This window comes from Hermetia illucens, chromosome 3 (genome assembly GCF_905115235.1).
Source record: "Hermetia illucens chromosome 3, iHerIll2.2.curated.20191125, whole genome shotgun sequence".
In the NCBI taxonomy this organism is placed as follows: Eukaryota; Metazoa; Arthropoda; class Insecta; order Diptera; family Stratiomyidae; genus Hermetia; species Hermetia illucens.
In genome coordinates, this window is record NC_051851.1 from 163142986 (window position 1) to 163166129 (window position 23144).

Below are 23144 nucleotides of genomic sequence, written 5' to 3' on the forward strand. Positions count from 1 at the left end.
TGAAGGAAATGACCATTAAATGCGGCCAGTGTTCACTATGTGACCATAAAAGATAAGTTGGGTCGAAATAACGGATGCAACCGCTTCTTGCGAATAAAGATAAATTTATCTGAAAATTTGCATGTGAAATCCGCAACTCAATTAAATATAGCTTTCAACGGAATGTTGAAAGATACCAATTAGCCATTGTGGTGATCTAATTGTTTTGTCGAATCTGAATCGACTTACGCAACTTTGTCCACAGATACATCTATCTGATATGCGAATAGAAAGTAAAGATTGCTATTCAAATTGGAATGATAAATTGTATCGAATTTTTGTAGCAGCAAAAAGTTTATTGGGACCAATTTCCGGATTTTCTTTCAATTAATCTGATTCATTTTTTTTAAATAATTTTATCATTTCATGGCTATAAGAAAGCTCTCTCTTATAACTGGTTATGTAATTGTGATAATGTATGAATGCATTATGTTAATCCATATGTGGAGCATTTTATGCTTTTTAATCGTACATTAACCTTTGAAAATTCCACCAAAAGTGTTAGACGGATATACACGAACTTATGTATCTAGGAATTAATGCTATTATGCAAGACAACAATTAAGCATATTTTGAAAAGAACTCTTCAGCGGAACTGTTAAGACTATTTAACGGAAGAAACCATTCAGTAAGCAAAAATGTATCTTTGTCTGAACATGGTTTTACTACAACTCAGTTTTCATTAAGAATCGTTAATTGTTAATATCAGAACAAAGACTTCGAACGAAGATCAAGAGGAAGAAAACCTGTTTAACGATTACGTAGCCAGTTTTCAAAGTTTGGAGCGATATTGGAAACAATTTGACTATAAAGCAACCTCTAGATGGTAGCGGCTCTGTGTGAATCATTCCATGGAACGCTCCCCCTCGAAAAGGATTAATGGCAACAAAATTCTCCTTGGACTTTGTCGAAACTAAAGTTTTAATTAGAGGTAATCACATTTCTTCATAAGTATAACTTTGGCTTCGCCCCAAAACCTTCGCCTTGACGCTGGCCTTCTAAGTGGTCAGATCTGCCGATTATGGAAACGTAGAAACAATAGTTAACATTGTCAAGAACGTAGTTTCACAACTGGCGCGGTTGTAATGAATCTAGAGGAATAGGAGGATCAAATCACCTTCCTGAGTGGCCGAAAATGACCTAGAGGGAAGAGCTATCCCAGAAATCTAAAAAGTTGGCGAAATTGATCGTGAAGGTGCGCCCGCAAAGACTGAAGCTCCATCAAAGTGCTCGGTTGACACGTTCTTGCATGCCTCTGCGCTAACCAGGCTCGGTATTGGGGGGACGCGGGTCCTTTGAGCGTTTTGATCCCTCACGTGTCATTAGTACAAAATTAACGTGTCTATACCAATACGTGGGTCCAAACCGAATCTAAAAATAGACAACAACGCGAAACGGTGCGACTGAGTGCCACGATCTATAGGCAAGATCCACGACGGATCACAGTCCCGATCATTGCTTTTGCCGCCTCAGATAGTTATTGAGACGTTGCCCCCAAGATTCCCTCCCATCCTTAACATCCTTAGACCATTACCGGTCTACCGGACCGCCTCACACCCATGCACAAATTTACCAAAACCCGATTAGCTTCGTTATAACATCAAAACTATGCACCACTGTCTCATTAAGCCAATTCCCTGACTTTCCGACTACGCCTACACGACATCCATTCCTATTCTCGTCAACTTCCTTTCCGAATCCCAGCGTTTTTCAATTCTCGTCTTATAAAAAAATCCACTGGAATCCACCTATTACGAGGATGGAATGCATTCCTGAAGCCAGTATATTACTTATTAGAATTTTAAAAAGAAACTTACCTTACTAAATGCGCGAAGATGAAATTCGGGAGATCAATAAATCACTTCCAACTCCATTCTACACGGCTCCAGCACAAACAAGGAAATTTTTAAATCCCATCGGCCGTTGATCAGCTGTCCACCCACGAACCGGTCCCCATGCCGATACGCCCGCTGTGAACTCGATTGAACTCCGAGAGTTCATGTTGCAGCAACATTCGAGTGCCCTACGGATGGGGTAATCTCTCCCTTCTGTCAAGATCAATTCGCCCGAATGTATTCAAAAATGTGCAAACTGCAGCGAAAATTAGGGTAATTGCATATTATGGAATGCATTATTTCAGTAAATTAATTGAGAAAAATGCGAACGACATTCCGCTCCCGTCGCGTAGCCGCGGTCAATACACGGCATTTTGGTGGTTTCCTTTGCGTTGGAGCACAACTCCGTAGTTCAGTATCTCAGTATCTCTCCTATCCATCTCTTAGGCAGGGTCTGCCTCGTCTTCTTTTTTTGCCAGAGATATTGCCCTTATAGACTTTGCGGGCTGGATCATCCTCATCTATACGGATTAAGTGACCCGCCCACCGTAACCTATTGAGCCGAATTTTATCCACAAACGGACGGTCATGGTATCGCTCATAGATTTCGTCGTTATGTAGGCTACGGAATCGCCCATCCCCATGTAAGGGGCCAAAGATTTTTCGGAGGATTTTTCTCTTGAACACGGCCAAGAGTTCGCAATTCTTCTTGCTAAGAACCCAAGACTCCGAGGAATACATGAGGACTGCAAGATCATTGTCTTGTACAGTAAGAGCTTTGACACTATGGTGAGACGTTTCGAGCGGAACAGTTTTTGCAAGCTGAAATATGTTCTGTTAGCTGACAACAACCGTGCGCGGATTTCATCATCGTAATTGTTATCGATTGTGATTTTCGACCCTAGATAGGAGAAATTATCAACGGTCTCAAAGTTGTATTCCCCTATCCTTATTCTTCCCGTTTGACCAGTGCGGTTCGATGTTGTTGATTGGTTGGTTTTTGGTGCTGACGTTGCCACCATATACTTTGTCTTGCCTTCATTGATGTGCAGCCCAAGATCTCGCGCCGCCTGCTCGATCTGGATGAAGGCAGTTTGTACGTCTCGGGTGGTTCTCCCCATGATGTCGATATCGTCAACATAGGCCAGTAGTTGGGTGGACTTAAAGAGGATCATATCTCTTGCATTTACCTCAGCATCACGGATCACTTTCTCGAGGGCCAGGTTAAAGAGAACGCATGATAGCGCATCCCCTTGTCGTAGATGTCTTTAATGGGATGCGCGGTCCATTTACTTCCCTTAATTCTCTTTCCCACGATCGCTGCTATACGCTGAGAGTGGTGGCTGTCTCTTAACAAACGAAACGAAACGAACAAACAAAACTCATCATCGTGATGCCCATGGCTTCACTAGCCTGAATAGGAAGGATATTGGGAACCCTGTCTTTGCTCAGAAAAACGGTTTTCTCAAGAACTAGGGAGAACTAATTTTCACTTTTCAGTAGTAATCCCAGATGGCTTTACGGTTTCGTACAAGGGCAGGAGCAACTCCTCAAACGCGGCTTTACCTCTGCCGTTGTTGCACTTTAAATCCTTTCAATGATTCGCAAAACGCGACGTGAATACGGGCCTAAACTTAGTCAGAGCTAAAACTCCTTAAACACAATGTTCTGCTCTATTCAATCCATCGGCCAACTGCTAAGTGTATGCTTAGCTTGTTCAACCGTATCCCACTGAATAGGATTTATTAGGAATCTCGAGCCAAAGAAGACTATCGCATCAATTGTTCCAAAGGTCAGGACTGCGGATAGTTCCCTGAGTCAGCAACAAGCATTGTAACCTTCCAACTTGAGGGAAAAACTCCCGCTGTCAAATACGCAGTGAATGTGTTGAGTAATAAGTCCGGCTTATAGTCGGATACAGGTTTCAGCACGTTCTGGGAATACCATCCGATTCTGGTTCTTTTTTGTCCTTCATGGATAGGACCATCTCCTTTAATTTCGACTTAATTTTAACTGATTTTCAAGTTCACAGTGATGGAGTACGCTTTTTAAAGAAAACATACAGCGAATTTATCAAAACTTTGGAGGTAACAGGCCAGGGCGTTTTACCAGGAACTTGAAGCAAACAACAGATTCAAAGAGCTATCGCTCCATCATATTTAATACTCTAGCTTCAAGAAGATAAGCCAGGTGTGGCTAGAGGAGTAAAGGAGAGGGTTGGTTCCCCCCGGGGTCTTAACAAAATTAGATACGAAGGTTAGCCTCCTGATTTCCTATTGTTTTTATTTTTTTCTTTTTGATTTTTGATTGTCCTTCACCATCGACACAGCTCAAAGACAACCATAAACAACTAACCAGGACCAGGACATCGATGTCAAGAGGCTGATGTTCAGACAACTTAATCATCTCGCCATCGAGGAAGGCAATATGACAGGGGCCCAATTCGACCTCGCCAAGTATTTTACCGTGTTCGTCGATGCCCTAGATACAGCATCAAGAACCAAAGCTGGCCACTGTTGGGTTTCTTCTCAAAGCAGTTGAATCCCGCTCAACGGAATTACAGCGCCAATGATCGAGAATTGTCGTGTATCCGGATAGTTGAGTGGTTAGAGCGCAAGGCTGTCGTATGGAAGTTCGCGGTTCAAATCTCACTGGTGGCAGTGGAATTTGTATCGTGATTTGCCGTTGGATACCAATCGACTCAACGGTGAATGAGTACCCAACTCAAATCAGGGTCAGCGCAATGTTGACCACATTGCCTTCTACGATGTACTGTAGTGTACCGTTATGGCCTTGAATGAAGTGCTCTAACACACTTCAAGGCCCTGATAAAATATGGATTGTTGCACCAACGATTATTATTATTATGATAGTGAATTGTTGTATCTGAGTATTAAACACTTTGGATATTTCCTTCAAGACAGGTCGCTCATCTTCCTCACGGACCATAAGGCTCTTACCCTAAGGCAAAGATAAAGACAAAGCATCTCCTCGCCAACTTCGGCACTTAGCTTACATCAGCCAGTTCACATTGGACATTCGATATGTGTCCGGTGAAGACAACTTAGTCGCCGACGCTATGTCCCGGATCTGCGAGATCAACATTTCAGTCGCAGTCGGTTTTCCGGTAATCGCAGTCCAGAAGGATGATGCAGTTCTTCAGGACCTGCAATCGGATTTGAAATATTACAAGTTCAAAGCTCACATTTCTCTATCTACTCGGAAATCTCTGAAAAGGGATCTAGGCTATATATTTCAGCTGCTTTTAGTAAGGAAATGTTTCACTCCATGCACGATCGGACAGTGAATAGGTTAGTCCCCAGGAAGTATTTCTGGCCGTTCATCAACAAGAACGTAAACTCTTGGGCCAGAGAGTGCATCGCATGCCAAGAGTGTGAAGTGACTAGACATGCTAGGAAGGAAGTAGGTGTATTCCCTAGGTCGACAAGGCGCTTCCACACTTTACACCCTCGACTTTATAGGCCCTTTGCAAGACTGGCCCGGCTGAAAGTATTGCCTCACGATTATTGATCGGTTTAAGCGGTGGCCTGAGGCAATACCTCTTAAATACATAAAAGCACAGTCGTGTGCTGAGGCCCTCTATCGAGAATAGATTCCGGCATTCCCGCCATCATCATTACACACCAGGGATTGCACTACTTCCTTCTCGGAGCTCGAGAAGCTCCTGAGATTCAAATGTCAGCGGACAGCTCCATGCCATCCGCAGTCCAATGGAATGCTAGAACGTTGACACCGGACGGTTAAGGCAGCCATTATAGCGCACGACGAACCGTCCGAGCCGTCCGCGAAGAGTTTGCTGGCAGCCTTGCTGAGCTTTTGTACGAGGAGAACCTTCGACTCCCTGGCGACCTGGTCCTCGACAAAAGAGACGGTTTTGGAGAGACCGGATTGTTGCGCCTACTACTAAATTGGTACCCGCCTTTTGGTGGAGACTGATGCCCTCCGCTACAGTCACTATACTAGGACCCCTATAAAGTACTCGTGCATGGGGAGTAGTCGTTCCGTCTGGACGTCAGTCGCAAGCCCAAAAGGAACTCCTTGGACAGACTTGAAGCCTTTCTTCTAGCAAGCAGACGACACTGGAGGAAAGCGAGAGTGCCGCGTGTCAAACCCTTCCTTTGAAGGTCTTCGATCTCACCTAAAGAAGTTGGTTAAGGTGGCCTCGGCGGTATTCTTTTTGAGGTTCTTAAATCGTTTCCACTAATAAATCTGCAGTGGAGGGAGTTTTTGGTCGCATACCGCCCTGTCCGATCTTCCTTTCCGTTGAAATTTCTAATGTTACAACAATTACTCAGCCGGATCTTCCTCACTATCGCGCCTTTTCACTTAAACACCATACTTGAATAAAAAAGACGAATTTCCCATATTATATTGTTTACATGCGGAATGAAAAGTAGTTTTTCCAGAATAGGTCTTGCAAGCGGCTAGAAAAAAACCATTAAACCTGCACACCAGCTGAACATATGCACATACTTTTTTTTCTCTCTTCTAAAACGATTTCATTTTAGAAAACCAACTCAAGCAAACGAAGAAACTCCTCGAGAAATGTTGCTAGCACCCAGAAGAAAAAAAAGTATCTCATAAAAACCTGTTAATGCGATTGATCTGTGATGAATTAGATACGTACATCATAAGATAAGTTGGAAGAGTGCCAATGGCTAATGGCAAGCCTTGGATTGAATCAAAGCAAGTGAAGTGACTGAAATTCTTTTTAAAATTTCTTCGGGAAAGTATTGTACGCGATGCGCATTTCTCCGCGACTTCATAGAAATCGAATAGGGACGTGCGTAAGCGCGGATTCAGTGCAATAGCAGGCATTTGGATGTCTTTCAACTGAGTTTTTCTGCTTTTTTCGCGCAAATCAACTGGAGAAGTGATTAGAAATCACCAGTAAGGAAATTGCTCAATGTGTGGAAAAGATGGATGCACATCGGAACTCTTGCATTGTACAACCGATGATGCATCTTCATTGTTTCTGCTGTTGGTGGCTTGTTGTACCATTGAAGATACTCCTCTGTCCAATCGGCAGTGCTTTGGTCATACACTAGTAGCTCTGCTAACATGCACTTTTCGAATATCTATAGATTGACAATAAATTATGCAATTTGCATACCTGATCATGTATTGAGGGAGCTTAAACATGATATTTGGGTTGGGCTCGGTTTTTTCAGCTCATGGCCCCCCGAAATGAAGGAACGCATTGACTCTGATTCGACTGCACAAATGCTTGAACTTTACGAAATATCTATGAGAAAATATGCTAATCAGCTAATTATTATTAACATAATCTTTTGTGGGCAGAAGATCTGCCTTTGAGTTAGTTTAATTTGGGAGGTTCAAGGTCCCGCCCGTATTTCAAATGGAGAAAATACGCTCATTCAAATTTATGTAAAATACAATTTTTTTCTTAACAATAGAAACAATCTCAGAAAGTATCTTTTCTTGAAGTTACCTCTTAACCTGAAAGAAAGAGAAAATTTGCCATGGGCGCTGTTTTCAGAAGACGTAAAAGAGTAGAGCGGACTTTTGGAATTCGTTTCTAAAGTGACCTTAATTCAGCGTGTCTGTAGTTTATGTCTCAATTTGTTCTACTCGTACAAAGCCTAGAAACCCTTTTGTAACTCTTTTAGCAGCCCAGCCTTCCACACATTTTGAAATCTGGAAAAAAAATTCAGATAAATCTGTGAACTGTACCTCCCCAATGGTGGTGATTGTTCAGAAAAAGCGTTTCATAACGCCGTCAAGATTTTTAATTAAATCTATTATTCTATTGCATATTTATGTGTGTTTCCCTATATTTTCAAGACAACAAAGGTTGCGTCAAGCGTGTTTTTCCTTCAGTTGTTGTCGACACCGTCTATTCCCACGCATTAACCATATATCCAATCGCGTACATGCAAATAACCGTTGTTTGTGGTTCGCATGAACTGTAATGAAGCTGATTTAAGAAATATGGTGGATGTGATTATTGGGGGCCTGAGAAAACTGTAACAGCGCGTTTTCATTCCAATCAATGTTGAGTGTAGGTAATTTTACCTGTAGGTGCAATGGGCGCAATCTTTGTCAACATTTGCACACCAGACCGACTTCAGAATTGCACGCAAGGTAATGGATTATATCACAAAGTGTTGTGAAATGATGGGATTACGGAATAGTTGGGTCAACTTGAATGGGGGATGCATTACCAAAACTATAATCTAGAAATGTTCCAGACTTTATTAGGAGTCTATAATTGCTTGTTTATTACCCTTGCTTTGCTGTTTTAGTAAATAAGATAAGAGTGGTGTCAGTACGAGTTCTACTTGCTGTAGATTGCCCAGATAAGTCCGATTAATCCATTAATTACTGCCAGTTTATGGGAGTTAGCTATTACACATGAAGATTTACTTTGTCAATACGTATGAAGCCACGTCATTTTAGTTGCAACAATAAAGCTTCCCTTTCAAACAAACAGTTAAATGTATAAACGAATATGATAAAGGTTGAATTATCAGGGGTGGAAAATTGACGGAGGAGGAAAGAGGAGATGTTCCCTCTCCATTGGGTTTGAACCGTATGGCGGTCTCTCCCCCTCCCTTTTAAGAAGTTATGGATCCTAAAAGTAGGGGCCTTTTGATATCATCATGGCAAAGTTTCAAATTTTAACTCTTCCCTGTAAGGAGGAGAGGAAGGAGGGTATATAATGAAGAAAAAGAAAGCTCCCTTCTTTTTAACCCCATTAAAAAATTGTGACGGTGATCCTCCTTCCAAATTTGTGGCGCCCAAAAGTAAGGCTATTTGCATGTCAACGAACCCCATCCCCGCAGGAGCAGACAAGAGTATGAAGAGAAAAGCGGGAGTCTTCTCTCTTAGAAATTGCGGCAGTTAGCCTCCTTTAAAAAATTATGGCATTTCAAATGGGGAGGACTGCTTGAAGAAGTACAATTCGGCCATCAGGACCGCCAAGAGGCGGTCTTGGTTGGACTATTGTCAGAACATCAAAAGCACAAGTGAATCCGAGAGGCTCTGTCCAAGGAACATAAGAGCCCATCCTTTCTTAAAAAGTTGGAAGGCTCCTGGACGGAATCTTCTAACGAAACCCTGGAGCTGCTGGTTCAAACGCACTTTCCCTCCACCGAGGAGGACTGTGAGTCAGAATCGTGCTTGGAAGGTTTGCGGCAACCCCAGCTGTGCGAGACTATCAAATCAGTAATTACCGAGGATGGGATCGGCTGGGCTATAAACAGCTTCTCCGCATACAAATCTCCAGATGGCATAATGCCAGTCATGCCACAGAAGCCGCAGAAAAGGGTTGTGCCATGGCTTGTGGAGATTTACTGGAGCTGCATCTCTTTAGAATACGTACCGCAGTTCTGGAGACGCGCACGAGTGGTTTTCGTACCGAAAGCGGGCAGACGCGGTCATAAGTCCGCGAAGGACTTTCGAACAATCAGCCTAACCTCTTTCGTGCTGAAGACCCTGGAACGCGTCCTTGACATTCCCTTAAGGACGATTATGGAGAGAACGCCTTTCTCTGTTGGGTAAGTCCCAGCATGCCTACCTCAAAGGAAAATCCATAGAAACCGCCCTCCACGAGGTAATTGACACGGTTGAGTGGTCGCTGCAGTACAAGCAATATACCCTTGTTGTCTTCTTGGATATAGAGCTTTTAACAACGTCAGTATCAACGCCATCAAGGAAGCCTTGGCCGGTATTGGATTGGAAGGGGTATTTCACGCATTGGATTATATCCATGCTAAGTACCAGGATAATCCAGTCTGATTTGGGAGGCAACCACTTGACCAGAGCTGTGAACAGAGGCACGCCCCAGGGTGGCGCCATCTCACCGGTGCTCTGGTTAATAGTAATGGTGATGGCGTATGCCAACGACTTGGTGATATTAGTATCAGCGATGTTTCTGTCCATTATGAGCGACATTATGGAAGGAGCGTTGCGAAAGGTGTGCCTGTGAGCCGCAAGATGCGGACTCAACATATACCCAACCAAAAACGCACCAAGCCAAGGATACCTGAATTCCATCTACCACTGCTGAATGAACAAAAATTGTTTCTTTCCTCTAATGTAAAGTATCTGGGTGTAATCCTGGATCCTAAGCTAAATTGGAGAATGAACGTAGAACTGAGGGTTAGGAAGGCTTGTATAGCCTTCTATGCCTGCAAGAGAACCTTTACAAAGAAATGGACTCTACGGAGAATGGTTCTCTGGATGTACACCGCTGTAGTGCGTCCGATCTTAACCAACGGCTCTATTGTATGGTGGCAGGCTTTGAAGAAAAACAATAGAACGAAGCTTAATAAGATTCAAAGAACCGCGTGTGCAGGTGCTGCGGGGGCCGTCAGACTACGTGAGTCCGGATGCTTTGCAGCGAAGTCCTACGGCCACAGCAACATCCTAGATGAAATACCTCGGGAAATGTGGGCATCCCCCACGGACTATGTCACACGCAAGCTGAACTTTACGAGAAACTTTGCTGTGGATCTTCCAACCAGGCCAAAGTGGAAGACCGGCGGCATGTTGCAAGACTATGATACAGTATTCTTTACGGACGGATAAAAAATGGCCTGCGGAGTCGGCGCGGGGGTTTCCTCCAATACACATGGTGTATCCAAGTCGTATGGTCCCCCAGGTTTCGCCAGTGGAAGTCTGTCGATGGCTGGAGCGAAATTCGAGCCCCAAGCGAAACATAGCCATTCTGACCGACAGCCAAGCGGCCATCAAGGCCTTGTACTCAGCGACGACATCTTCCAGCCTGGTGGGGCAGTGCAGAGACGCGTTGAACCGTCTGGGCGGCACGCTCAAGGTCACTCTCCTCTGGGTTCCCGAGCATAGGAAGAAAAAGGGGGTCTAGCGGGCTGCTGGATTGGCCAGGCAAGGCTCTGCTCTTGGCGGCAGTCCTTCGGCGAATACAGTCGGTGTTCCGCTGGCGGCTGTCAGAGAGATTTCTAGCTGCAGGGTGGAAGAGCTGTTTTCTTTCGCGAATGCAACGGGTTGGCTCTCAAGATTCGAGCCGGCTGGACTCTGCCTCCTGCTCCCACAAGAACAGTCACGGTCTTAGGAGTTTGTGGCATCAAAACGATGTACCACAGCGTTAATTGGGCTCCTCGGAGCGGCCACTGATATCTACCTACCTACCCCTCAAATGGGGACTAATTTGATCTCATCATAGTAAAGTTATATTTGGCAGTCCCGCCTTCGAAAGGGGAAGTAAAGGTCCTACTCCAAAAGAACCCATCATGGTCACTATTTGTATCAAAGTTATTGCGCTCCGAAAAGGGGCTATTTTTGTATTATCAATGAGTTTATTGGATGTCCAGATAGCTGAGTGAGCACAAGGCTGTCGTACGGAAGGTCGCAGTTCAAATCTCACTGCTGGCAGTGGAATTTGTATCAATATTTGACGTTGGATACCAGTCGAATCAGGCTAATAATCTCGGTCGAGCGCAATGCTGACCACATTGTCTCCTACAGACTATCCTGTAGAATACCGTTACGGTCTTGAATGAAATGCTCTAACACACTTCGAGGCCCTGATCCAATTAGATTGTTACGCCAACGATTATTATTTCCGAGTTGTTCCAATCTCGGCAGATGCCGAATTTTACCTAATACTAGCACTAAGGACCAAGCATTTAGGTTTAGACGAGCCTACCTACCTAAATTATAAAGGGCCTCTAGTGACTGAATTCTACCTCTTCAGTTGTTCAACATCGTGGATGAGAAGTTGACCGTTAACGTCCTTCATAGGGCCATCGAAAGATTTGCGACCATACTTCACGAGAGTTCTTAACCGTATCCGGTGAGGTTCCTCCTCTTGTGGATGAGATGGCTGGTTACCGTACCATGCGAATATGGACTGTTCCTTCAAGTAGAAGAGAAAATATTTCCACCATCAAGCCCAGCGATGACAGTCTTCCTAACTGCACCTGCAGTTACTGCAAATCTGTTGCTTTCACTCGTACGGAAATATTCGAAACTCGAGTTCTTCCCCAAAGGGTGGAGGATGGGGATGATCGTTAAACTTCGAAAAAAGGGCTCCCATTTTGAGTGTGATAATTGAATATCTGCGTGCTCCCTGCCGTTGCAAAGATAATAGCTAAAATCAGTCTGGAACGCATCAGAGAACAGACTGTTTTCCGCTCCGGATTCCCTGCGTCGACCACATCAACCCCCCAGGGGTCATTTTGGAACAGTGCGCGGAATTTTTATCTTCGCTGCACCCGCTCTTAATGGATTTTGAGAATCCTTTCGATATCGCGAACAGGAAGTGTATCTGTATCTACGTAGGAGGGGCATTCCGGAGAAACTAATAACTATTAACATATCAGAGTGACATATGATGGTGCAGAATGTCATGCGCTACTCCGAGGTCCGCTAGGGTTGCATCCTGTCACCGATATTATTTCTTGTTGTTACCGGTGACGTTTTTTACGCTACCTTGCCCGGACGACGTGGAATTCAATGGACGATGACAACTTTCCTCAAATACCTCAACTACGATGATGACATGTATTTGCCCTCTCACTGGGTCATGAACGTTAGCCAAATGGTTTTTGATTGGGAAAGAGAGGCAAGTAGAGTCAGACAAACAAGGCAAACAAAACCAAGGTTCTCAGTCTGATGGGTGATCGCACTCTTCTTATCTGCATTCATGGACAGAGCATCGAAAGTGTCGATCAATTTGTTTACCTAGGAAGCGTAGTTTCTGCCGACGGCGGTACCGATTTAGATGTTGACCGACGCCTTCTTTCTGCATTGTTATATGGGAGTGGCACATGAACGCGAACTCCACTATCACTTAAAAGTTCCAAGCTTTTGTCAATAACTCTCTGCGTCGTATCATCAGAGTACGCTGGCCTGACTCTATCTCAAACGAACAGCTTGGTCGGCGCACAGGGTTGGCGCTCGTATGCAATGTGATAGGAAGACGGACTTAACAGTGGATAGGTCACATATTAAGGAGGGGCGAGAATTCTATTGGAGGCTACACCATGCCGTAGAATCCACTCTCCCAAGATGGTCTACGGGTGGGTCGCCCTAAGGAAACTTGGCGCAGAACCGTAGGGGAGGAATGTGAGCAACTCGGGACGTCGTGGAGTGAACTGAAAGGCATTTCAGGTAACCGGGAGTGTTGGCGCGTTAGATGGTTTTTTGCTCACCTTGGGTCGGCTTTTCAGTATATGGCTGACCTTACCCGGTCAGTATTTAAAAATTCAAATCATTCAAAACAACACAATGACAACTGCGCTACACTCAACTTATCATCAGTCCAGCCATTTAAAAACTTAAATTTTCATCAGTCCATCAGTTATTGCCATAAAAACACTCTAGATGATTAGGTTGTCATAATTTTGTCATTTTGACTAACGCCAAACTGTTGAAATACTGATCGTGTAAGGTGAGCCTATGATCTTTTCGTTATTATATCTTCGAAGAGGGTCTCAGGAGTGAAGCGATTTCTGTGGATACTTCAAAAAAGAAAATTTCCATACCCTTCCGGGGAAGGCGTACATCGGCACTATATAAGCTTTGTTTCTTATACCACTCTCTACCCCCACCGCCAAATTTCATTTCAATCGGTTTTGACTGAAAGAATTCGGAGATTGCACCCGATTTTCGGCTTTAATGACTGGACTGAAGAGTGTGGGGCCAAATGCGGAGATATCAAGGCAGGACTGGTCCTGACATTAAAAGGCCTTTAACCAAAAGTTTGGAAATCATTTCGACAATATGTTTTGAGTATAAACTTCCCAGACAAGAGCTAGCGGTCGTTTGCTTGATTGCGCGATTTTTTTTATGATGTGAATTAACTCTAGTTTAATAAGTAGCTTCCATTCCAGCATTCTCGTGCGTTACATTTTTCTCTCGGGTTCAATGTTTCATTGCTGTAACTAACTCCCTGCGAATTTCTACTCAACTAGAAAATATCTAAAAAGTACGTGTTTTGAAGTTAAAATTATGCGAGTTGGTATCAGCACATACATCTGACCACACGTATTATCGTTTATGTGTCCACTAGATCATTTCTCATAACATTCCTTTTCGCTTTTTGCTCTGCCACTTGAACTTAATAAAATAAGCACGCTCGACTCAAAACGAACGAGTCAAACTTTCTTATCCATAAATTCCAATACCATCCATCAACGAATTGCGTGTACGAATCTAATTTGCGCTCTGCCAGATAGAAATGCGCAAACCATTCACATACTCATAGGCTGGAACGCAAGTATTTAGATATATTGAAAAGTAATGAATTCAAATTGGCTCCAACGCAAATGAAAGGCGAACTGTTCCAAAAATTCAAACTCAAAACCAGCCAGACATCTTCAAACTGCCTGAAAATGAATCTAAAATCTTATCGCCTCCTTCACGACGGAAAAGTATCTTTAGAGGTCATTAAAGCCAACCCAGACTATTCTCTCTCTGACTGGGAGTAATTAGGTAGGCGCTAACGAACACATTTGTTGGGTGTTTGAAATTTCAGTTTCGTTTTTCTGCTGCTCCATTCAAATCCAAAAAAAAGTTTAATTTTCCCATTTTTTCACTCTTTTCGGCGAACTTGCATGGGGAATTGTAGCATTCATGAAAATACAACTAACATTGGGAAAATATGAAATGTTTCTAGGTCGTCGATTATTACATGGCAAATTAAGCATGGAGGTCATTATCGCGGATATTATCATGTTTACTGGTCTCGTAATGCAGCAGTATTTTGCCCCCTGACTTTGGAGGTACCAGTGGATCTCGTGCGAAGACTATGCGGACGAAGGTATTTCCATGGTTTTTGTTCTTTGTGGAGTAGCTGCCGGAAAATGGTGCATTCAATAGTTAAGCCTGGGAGTGGAGATGAAAGTAACATGCTTTCTGGGTTTAATGAATTAATATTCAACCAATTTTTTCTTCTCCGGAATTGATTTGAATGAAATAAATACAAAAGGCACTGGAGAAAGTTCAAGTGAAATTGCAAGCAGAAGAGATGAGAATTTAGATTTAAATATATCTTTAAACTGATCATAGTATGGAGCCCATATGACTTAATCAAGATATTGGTATCAATAATTATGACCTTTGCCGATCTTTGGGCTCGATCCACCATAATAACTTATAAAAAACCACGCCTTTATGATCCCACTAGATTCACAGCAAAGTCTTATTTCTTGCTTGGATCATCGCTTAAAATTATCCCAACTCCTTTAATTCGTATGTTACTCATTATTCGCCTTCCAGAATCCTCCTGTTATGGTAGGTAGGGGGCCGCTCTGAGGAGCCCATTAGCGCTGTGGTGCGCCATTTTGATGCCACAAACTCCTAAGACCATGACTGTTGTTATGGGAGCAGGGAGGCAGAGTACAGTCGGCTATGATCTTCAGAGTCAGCCCGCAGCATTCACGAAGAAAAGCAGCTCTCCCACTATGCAGGTAGAAATTTCTCTGAGGTCCCCAAAGAATGGTTTACCCAGCGTCCTTAGCCTGAATCTAGCTAGAGCTGGGCAATCACGGGGAAAGTGCATGAGGACCCCGCCCCTTCTCTGCAGCTTCGGCAATGCAAATTGTAGAGTATGCAGATCGCCGTAATCTTGAAGGCATTTCCACGCGTCTGGCACAGAAGCTCTCGTAATCGGGCTATGTGATAAGCGAGCCAAATCCCCCTAGACTTGGCACAACTGGTAAGCCTTCGCTTCCCTTCCCTCTCTTCCTTCCTTTGCGGAGATTTTAACCTCTCCATGCTCCACTGGCCTTATCATCCTAGCCTTCCAATTCCTTCCAACAACCTCTCCTATTCTTCCCTTCTACCTTCTTCCTTTATGAACACTTGCTCTGCCCTGAATTTCAACACCACCAAAAACTCCTTCGACCGCACTCTCGATTTCTTCCTTTTCAACCTCCCCGAGCGTCACCTCTCTTTACTTCCATGCATATTCCCGTATGTCAAAACTGATGCTCACCACCCCACGGTTGAATTTGAAGTGGAGCTCTCTCGTTCAAAACCCAAAACCAAGGGTAAATCTACTAAGTTGAACTCCCGCAAAGCCAATTTTGACTGTCTGAACTCAGCTTTAGCGTCTTTCAACTCATCGTGTGATCAAGCTCTAAACACCTTTTACAATATCCTGTCCGATCTCCTCGCCTGTTATGTCCCTTCTTCCCCTCCCTGCCTACGTTCGTACCCAACTTGGTTCACAACGGAAATTCTTATTAACATTCGCTTGAAACATCTCTCCCTTCTTCTATTTCGCTGACTCCACTGCCAACTCCCCACAACAATCCTGCGACCTTATCTGCACCTACTTCTCTTTAATGGTTTCTCCCTCGAGCCCTCCACACTCTACACCTCTCATAACTGCAGACTGCTCCGAATCTCTGGCCATTCCTCGCCTTACGCCTTCCTTGGTTGCGTTCCTCATTGGTATTCTTGACTCCAATGTCGGAACCGGCTCCGATAGGCTTCCTAATCTCTTCCTTCTTAACTGTAGGAAACACATTTCCCTCCCCTTGAGCATAATCTACAACAAAAGTCTAGATTAATGCTACTGCCTCGTCTCTGGAAAGAAGCCCTTATCGTCCCTATCCTCAAGAGCGGAGGCCCCTCTCTTGCTGTGAACTATCGCCCCATTTCTCTTCTCTCCTCCAAAATCCTGGAAAGATACGTCGAGGACTGGTTGACCACGCACTTCGATCACCTCATTGTCAAAAAGCAGCATGGCTTCGTGAAACATAGATTTACGGATTCAAACCTTCTGTTGCTAAATGCTTTAATTCACGACGTGCTATTTACAACGATCTCTCCAAAGTCTTTGATACCGCTGACTATAACATTCTCCTCTCTAAACTTTCATTACTAAACTTTCCTTCCTCCTTCCTGGCTTTCCTCCTATCTCTCATAGCGTTTCTGCAAAGTTTCTTTTCATAGTTAGTCATCTCGTTCCTTCACTCCTTCCTCTGGGGTTCCCCAAGGCTCTATACTTATCCCGCGACTCTTCCTGTTTTTTATCAATGACCTCGCCTCCATCCTAACTTGCCCGTATTTGCTTTACGCAGACTACCTTAAATTGTTTGCCTCTGTTTCATCTCCGCTGGACTATGCCCTCTTACAGGCCAACCTTGATAATTTAGTCCATTGGTGTTCGGTCAACAAGCTAACACTGTATGTCAACAAAAACCGCTGGATGTGGTATTGGCCTAAACCCTCCCCAACATCCTTTTCCTATTCTCTCAATGGATAACCCCTTTCACTACTGACCTCCTTCAATGACCTGGGTGTAATACTCGACGACAAACTTTGTTTCAATTCCCACTTCGTTGACATCATTAATAGAGCTTTCAAAATGTCTGGTTTTATCCTACGTTCCTCCTCCGACTTTAACTCAATTCAGCCTTCCTTAATACTTTTCTATTCCCTTGTCAGAATCATGCTTGAATATTGCTGTATAGTCTGGTGCCCCTTCCGCATTCGTGACTACCGCGCTCTTGAAGTTGTACAAAGCAAATTCACCCGGATCCTCTTTTAGAAAAAGAACCTTCCATTCAGCGCAGCTTGCAATCCCTCAACTCAACTTTTTCACTGGTCTTTGTTTGTCTTTGGTGTTTATGTCAGAATTACTTTTCTAAAGTGTTCGCGTCTACCGCATTTTCCCCCAGAGTTTTCAACAGGAATTAATGACTTTCAATAGCACCCATTCTCAAAGGAAAAATGTTGTCTAATTTACCTCCACAAATTATACTTGTTTACACTTTCTCGCCAGCTTTCAGCTGCCGATTGAAAGGTATTGAACGTCATTAGAACAAGGTACAGCTGTCAAGTATGGACAGCGCAGCGTGAATCTACAATGACATCTAGTAGTGGAATCAGCTTTGGAATAGATAAGCGTCTCGGATGAATACTATTCTATTGAGGCCTTTCCTGGAAGAAAAAAGCCATAAACGGCAGACTATGTTACTTCAAAATATAAACGATGACAAATTGACTAGCTTATCGCTTGAAGGGAGTGTCAAGTTAACTGCGATCTAATAATTTGATGCTGATGGAAAATGGTTGGTTTGAACATATATTAAGTCCAAAAAATGATATATACATGTGATTAGAGAGACCATGCAGTCAAACAGGACTTCCGGCCTTTATTTTAAATAATCCATAGATTATTTCCGTATTACCTACATACTTTATATTACTTATCAAGTGAACATGCAATTAAACTCATTTTATTACTTTCTTTTCAGGCTGGGAACTTAAAGGACTAAACTGTTATAAATATTTCAATATAAAACACTCATGGGAAAAAGCAGCCGAACTCTGCCGAAGGTAAGTTTGAAAAGGATTAGGTATAGACGTATAGGTGTCAACATATCTATATAGAAATATGCCAGTATATCATAACAATGATCACTGTGAAGGCTCGATAAGATGAACTGATCGGAAGCAAGCACTACTCTGTAGACTATCGCTTATAGGGGTTCAAACCCCTGCGTGGACATTACTAGTGTGCTTCATTTCGTAGTTCAAAGGAAATTCTTTTTAGGTACTTTAATCTAAACTAGTTTCCTACACCCTTAATTCCGGATCCGCTTTTTCTTTTCGAAGGACCGACATTGCATATATCTCTTTTCTCGGAAACTTCTATTTCTAGAAGGACTCCCTTTGTGCTGTTTGTACTATTCCAGGCCAATAAAATGTTCGAAACCCGACTCTTTTAGAGCATACTATTAGGAACTGGGCGGTGAAAGGGTGGCTGCCAGGCTGTACAGAGTCCTTAATATGAATGAATCGCTTTCGAATCCAAAGTGCTGCAATAGGAATCGGGACATTGCCAGAGCGGTTGTTACCAATGAAAAGGCGAGAGCTGCCGTACATTCCTTTGAACACTTCAAAGCACCTGGCATGAATGGCCTCTACCCAACGATGCTAAAGGAAGATATAGAGCACTTAGAGCAATTTCTAAAAAAAATCGAGGCAGTAGGTGGATCTAGGCAAAAATTGTTGTGTGCTGAAGTGGATGTTGGTCGTTACCTAACAACGGAAGCGATGAAAGGTTGCCTTCATGGTGGTGTGCTATCGCGACTTCTGTCTATTCATTGCTATGCGAACTGCAAAATACCTAATACTTCTCTTACTTAATAAAATGCTCTTAGTTTGCATCAGTGCTAAAAGCGTAAATAGTAATGGAAAACTAGCTTCCCTTCTGGGGGTTTTAACAAGGTCTATGATGGCTCTAAATGGTTGCGAATGGACGAGTGTCCACCCAGAAAATAAACGTTTCTAATATTGCAGATTAACTCGGGAGGGGGGGGGGGATTTTTAAAGATTGGTTGTAGATTTTTTCCAACAATCCCAAGTCGATGTTTGGAATCTGAAAAGGATATTCACATAAATCCAAATCTGTCAGAAGATTTGAAGCTAAAACCCACATTGATTCGCGACAATAAGCACGGCTAGATCATCTGTGAAACCGATTATCGTAACCTCCTTTGGAACAGAAAGGACAAGGACCCCATTGTAAATCACGTTCTACAGAAGAAGACCTAACACTGAACCCTGTGGTACTCCTCCAGTGACGGTGCAGTGCTTGCATCTCTTATCCGTATCGTACCAGAGTGTCCTCTCCGAGAGGTAATTTTCGAGGAGCTTATTCAAATAACTAGGAGCACCTGTTTCAGCTAGTGAGCTTTTTATTCACTCCCAGCTGGCGGAATTGAACGCATTTTTGTCACCACAGCACAGCATTTTCTAGACTACATCGCGTCTCGAGCCAGCTTCAAAACAACGTCTACGCATCGATCGTTCAGTGGGCTTGTCGAAATCCAAGTTGTCGCTCCGATAGTCCATCCTTATATTCAATGGTAGAGAGAAGTCTATTGTAGATAACCCTTTCGAGCATCTTTCCCACCATGTCGATAAGGCAAATCAAGCGGTATGATGATAATTTGAGGAAGTTCCTCCTCAGTTGCTGAAGGTATGGTGTAGACGCCGAATGCCTGCTTATGTTTTTTGCGCTCGCCTTTATCCGTGAGGAAAAGCGCTATGCCGATATCAAGCAAAAGATGTGAGCTGGTCACCTGTGGTGTTCGCACTCTTAGTTTCTTCATAACCACTCTGTACACTGTCCCCTGGGGTCTTTGGTCTGCTTCTGCGCAAAATTCCTTGGAGCATTCTCGCTTGCTGGTCCGTATAGCCTGCTTAAGCTTATCTCCAAGGTTCGCATATATTTGCCGTTTCTTGTCAAAATTTGGTCTTCCTCTAGATCGTTGGCAGATCTTTCTAGCTCTAAAAAAACATGCAGCCTGCAATTCCGCGATCACTTCATTCCACCGAAAGTTTGGCCGCCTTTTTGAAAAGACTCGTCGCCCCTTCGCTTCGCAGTGGTTGAGGTTGATTTGCAAATTCATGACATCTAAAGTAGCGCTTGAGGGACACCTGCTCCCTGCTAGTGTTCTTTATGCGTTGCTGTATGGGAGTAGTACATAGAAAGTGGATTCCACTGTTACCTAAAACCTGCAAGCTTTCGTCAGTATTTCTCTACGTCGTATCATCGGAGTACGCTGGCCTGACACAATCTTAAACGAACAATTTGGTTGGCGCACAGACTTGGCAGTCGTATACGATGTTATAGGAAGACGGAAATGGCAGTGGCTAGGTCACACATTAAAGAGGGACGATCATTGCATTGCGGGCTATGCCATGCAGTGGCATCCACGCTTCCAAGATGGCTGAAGAGTGGGTCGCCACAAGGACACTTGGCGCAAAACAGTAGACGACGGGTGCGAGGGGACGGGTCTTGGAAAGTCATGGGGGAGTTGAAACGCATTTCAGGTAACCGCGAAAGATGGTGCATAGGTGTGGTTGGCGCGCTATACCCTACCAAGGGGCGAAAGCTGTTTTAACCTGAGGGAAGTACAAACAAAAGTACGTAAAAAGACAAAAGATAATTGTAGCTCTACTTTCGATAAGTAAGACACCATTATCATTGTGATGGATCATATCTAATACAATATGTTCGTATTCAATTTCCTTTTTAGGATCATTGAACTTATAGTGGGATGGTTTGTATCATGACTGGAATTCCGCTTCCTTTGGATTGAAACATCTTAGATTTTCCAAGAGTTATTCTACATACAAACTGCGCAAGGTTAAAAACATATTAATTTCGAGTTAATTTGAGGATCTTTTCCTCTACTCCTCTCCTCCTTAATCCTTAAAAGTCTCTGCTCATTATCGGCTGAGGTTTAGGGGAAGTATCAGGCAAGAAAGCAGCTTTTCAGTGTTTTTAATCGTTTGATCTTGAAATTCAGGATGCCGAATTTTCATATTGAGGAGGATCGTTCATTGGAGTTTTCTTTTTTGGGCTCTAGAGCCTTCTCAATGCATAAGATACTGTCGGAAAGGCCGAAGTGCTAATGACTTTGGACTAGATTCTGGGGAGTTGTATTAGGGGGTACGGTTTCAGTGGCCGCTCCGAGGAGCCCAATTAGCGCTTTGGTGCGCCGTTTTGATGCCACAAACTCCTAAGACCGTGATTGTTGTTATGGGAGCAGGGAGGCAAAGTCCAGCCGGCTTGGATCTTCTTAGCCAGCCGGTAGCATTCACAAAGGAAAGCAGCTTTCCCACCCTGTAGCTAGAAATCTCTCTGAGTTCCCCAAAGAATGGTTTATCCAGTGTCCCCAGCCAGAACTGGGCAATCGCAGAGAAAGTGCATGAGGGTTTCCCTTCCTTCTGCGCAGCTTCGGCAATGCGAGTTGTAGGGTATGACGAGCCTGGGGGCATGGTCCCCTATGGGCCAGTGTCCCGTGCAGACCGCCGTAATCTTGAATGCTATGTTATAAGCGGGCCAAATTCTCCTTGACTTGGCACAGCTTGTAAGCCTTCGCCATCTCAGGCCCGCGGCTGCTAGGTAGTGCGAGTAGACTCGGCTCCCGGCAGCCGCCAGCGGAACACCGACTATATTCGCCGAAGGACTGTCAAGAGCAGAGCCTTGCCTGGCCAATCTGTCAGCCCGCTCATTCCCCTCTATGTTCCTATGCCCGGGAACCCAGAGGAGAGTGACCTTGAGCGTGCCGCCCAGACGGTTAAGCGCGTCTCTACACTGCCCCAGCCGGGAAGATGTCGTCGTTGAGTACAAGGCCTTGATGGCCGCTTGGCTGTCGGTCAGAATGGCTATGTTACGCGGTATTAGGCATAGACGTATCTTGTTTTCTAATGCTTGATACACCATTTCTCCTTACAGTGGGTTAAATATTACTATAATATTTTTCAGCACTTGATTGATTTATTATGTAAGCATATACAATGCGGGGCGTTCTTACAACATTGTCCTTGAAGAAATTAACCTAAAAGATATCCATTGGTGATTGCCAAGGACGATTACACAATCCGAAAACTGCAACAATATAACAATAATCCACAGAGATAACAGGCTCAATAACGCCCGATAAATCAATGTCGCCTGCAGAATAGACTAGAAACCAAATTCAAAGTCAAGTGTTTTTATTATATTAGAGCTGTAGCCGCTTTTGTAGGCTTTTTCAGATACTTCACATGAAAAACAAACCTCTTCAATTTGCGGTTTCTGTGAAGAGCCATTACAACATTATTGTATCTAATGATGTGTAAGACTTGATAAAATTGCGTGTAATGATAGATACGTAGCATTCGGCAAACAATCGATCGTATCTACGTAAATGGACGTTTACAAATTGTTTACTTATATTGATATAATGATACTATCGCTGCATGTTCTAACGGATTTCTGTGCAAATCTTTTATAAATTGCAATGAATTCAGGAAAGTGTTCCAGATACGAAGATACCAAATCCGTTCTAACAGTCAGTAGCACATGTAACCCAATAAGAACTGCAATTACCATCTCATGAACGGTATCAATTATCAAAACTAGTTTACTAGCAATCGACGAAATCATGAGCCTTTATTACTCCAATGGAAGCAATGGAAGCAACAATCAAGATCCAATTTGGTCCGGTGCAATCTTAATCTGCTAATGATCCTTGCCTCCATTCACAGATCAACCTAGAGTGGCGCTTCTGAAAACATATTCACGTATCTATCAAAGCCACTTCAGTTTACTTCCTATGTCATCTGAACTTTTCCCTCTGCATTTGGGTAGTGGCCAATAAAACAGTTTAACCTGTTTTCCATTTTGCATAGGCCGAGATAGACACTGAAAGAAAAACGCAGTAAGCTGAGCAGTTGTAAGTGTTCCACTTTCCAACGTACGTAGCCAACCCAAGAAGCACAACAACAAGG

At 43.6% G+C, this 23144-nt stretch overlaps 1 protein-coding gene across 4 annotated transcripts in view; it reads left to right on the forward strand.

The window, feature by feature from the left end:
* The window catches only part of LOC119653230 (sushi, von Willebrand factor type A, EGF and pentraxin domain-containing protein 1), a 131498-nt gene that overhangs the window by 61278 nt on the left and 47076 nt on the right, over positions 1–23144 (forward strand). For all 4 annotated transcript variants that reach the window (XM_038057817.1, XM_038057820.1, XM_038057819.1 and 1 more), the window contains exon 5: positions 18110–18191. In XM_038057817.1, the coding sequence (XP_037913745.1) occupies positions 18110–18191 (82 nt within the window). The remainder of the gene's footprint in view (positions 1–18109; positions 18192–23144) is intronic.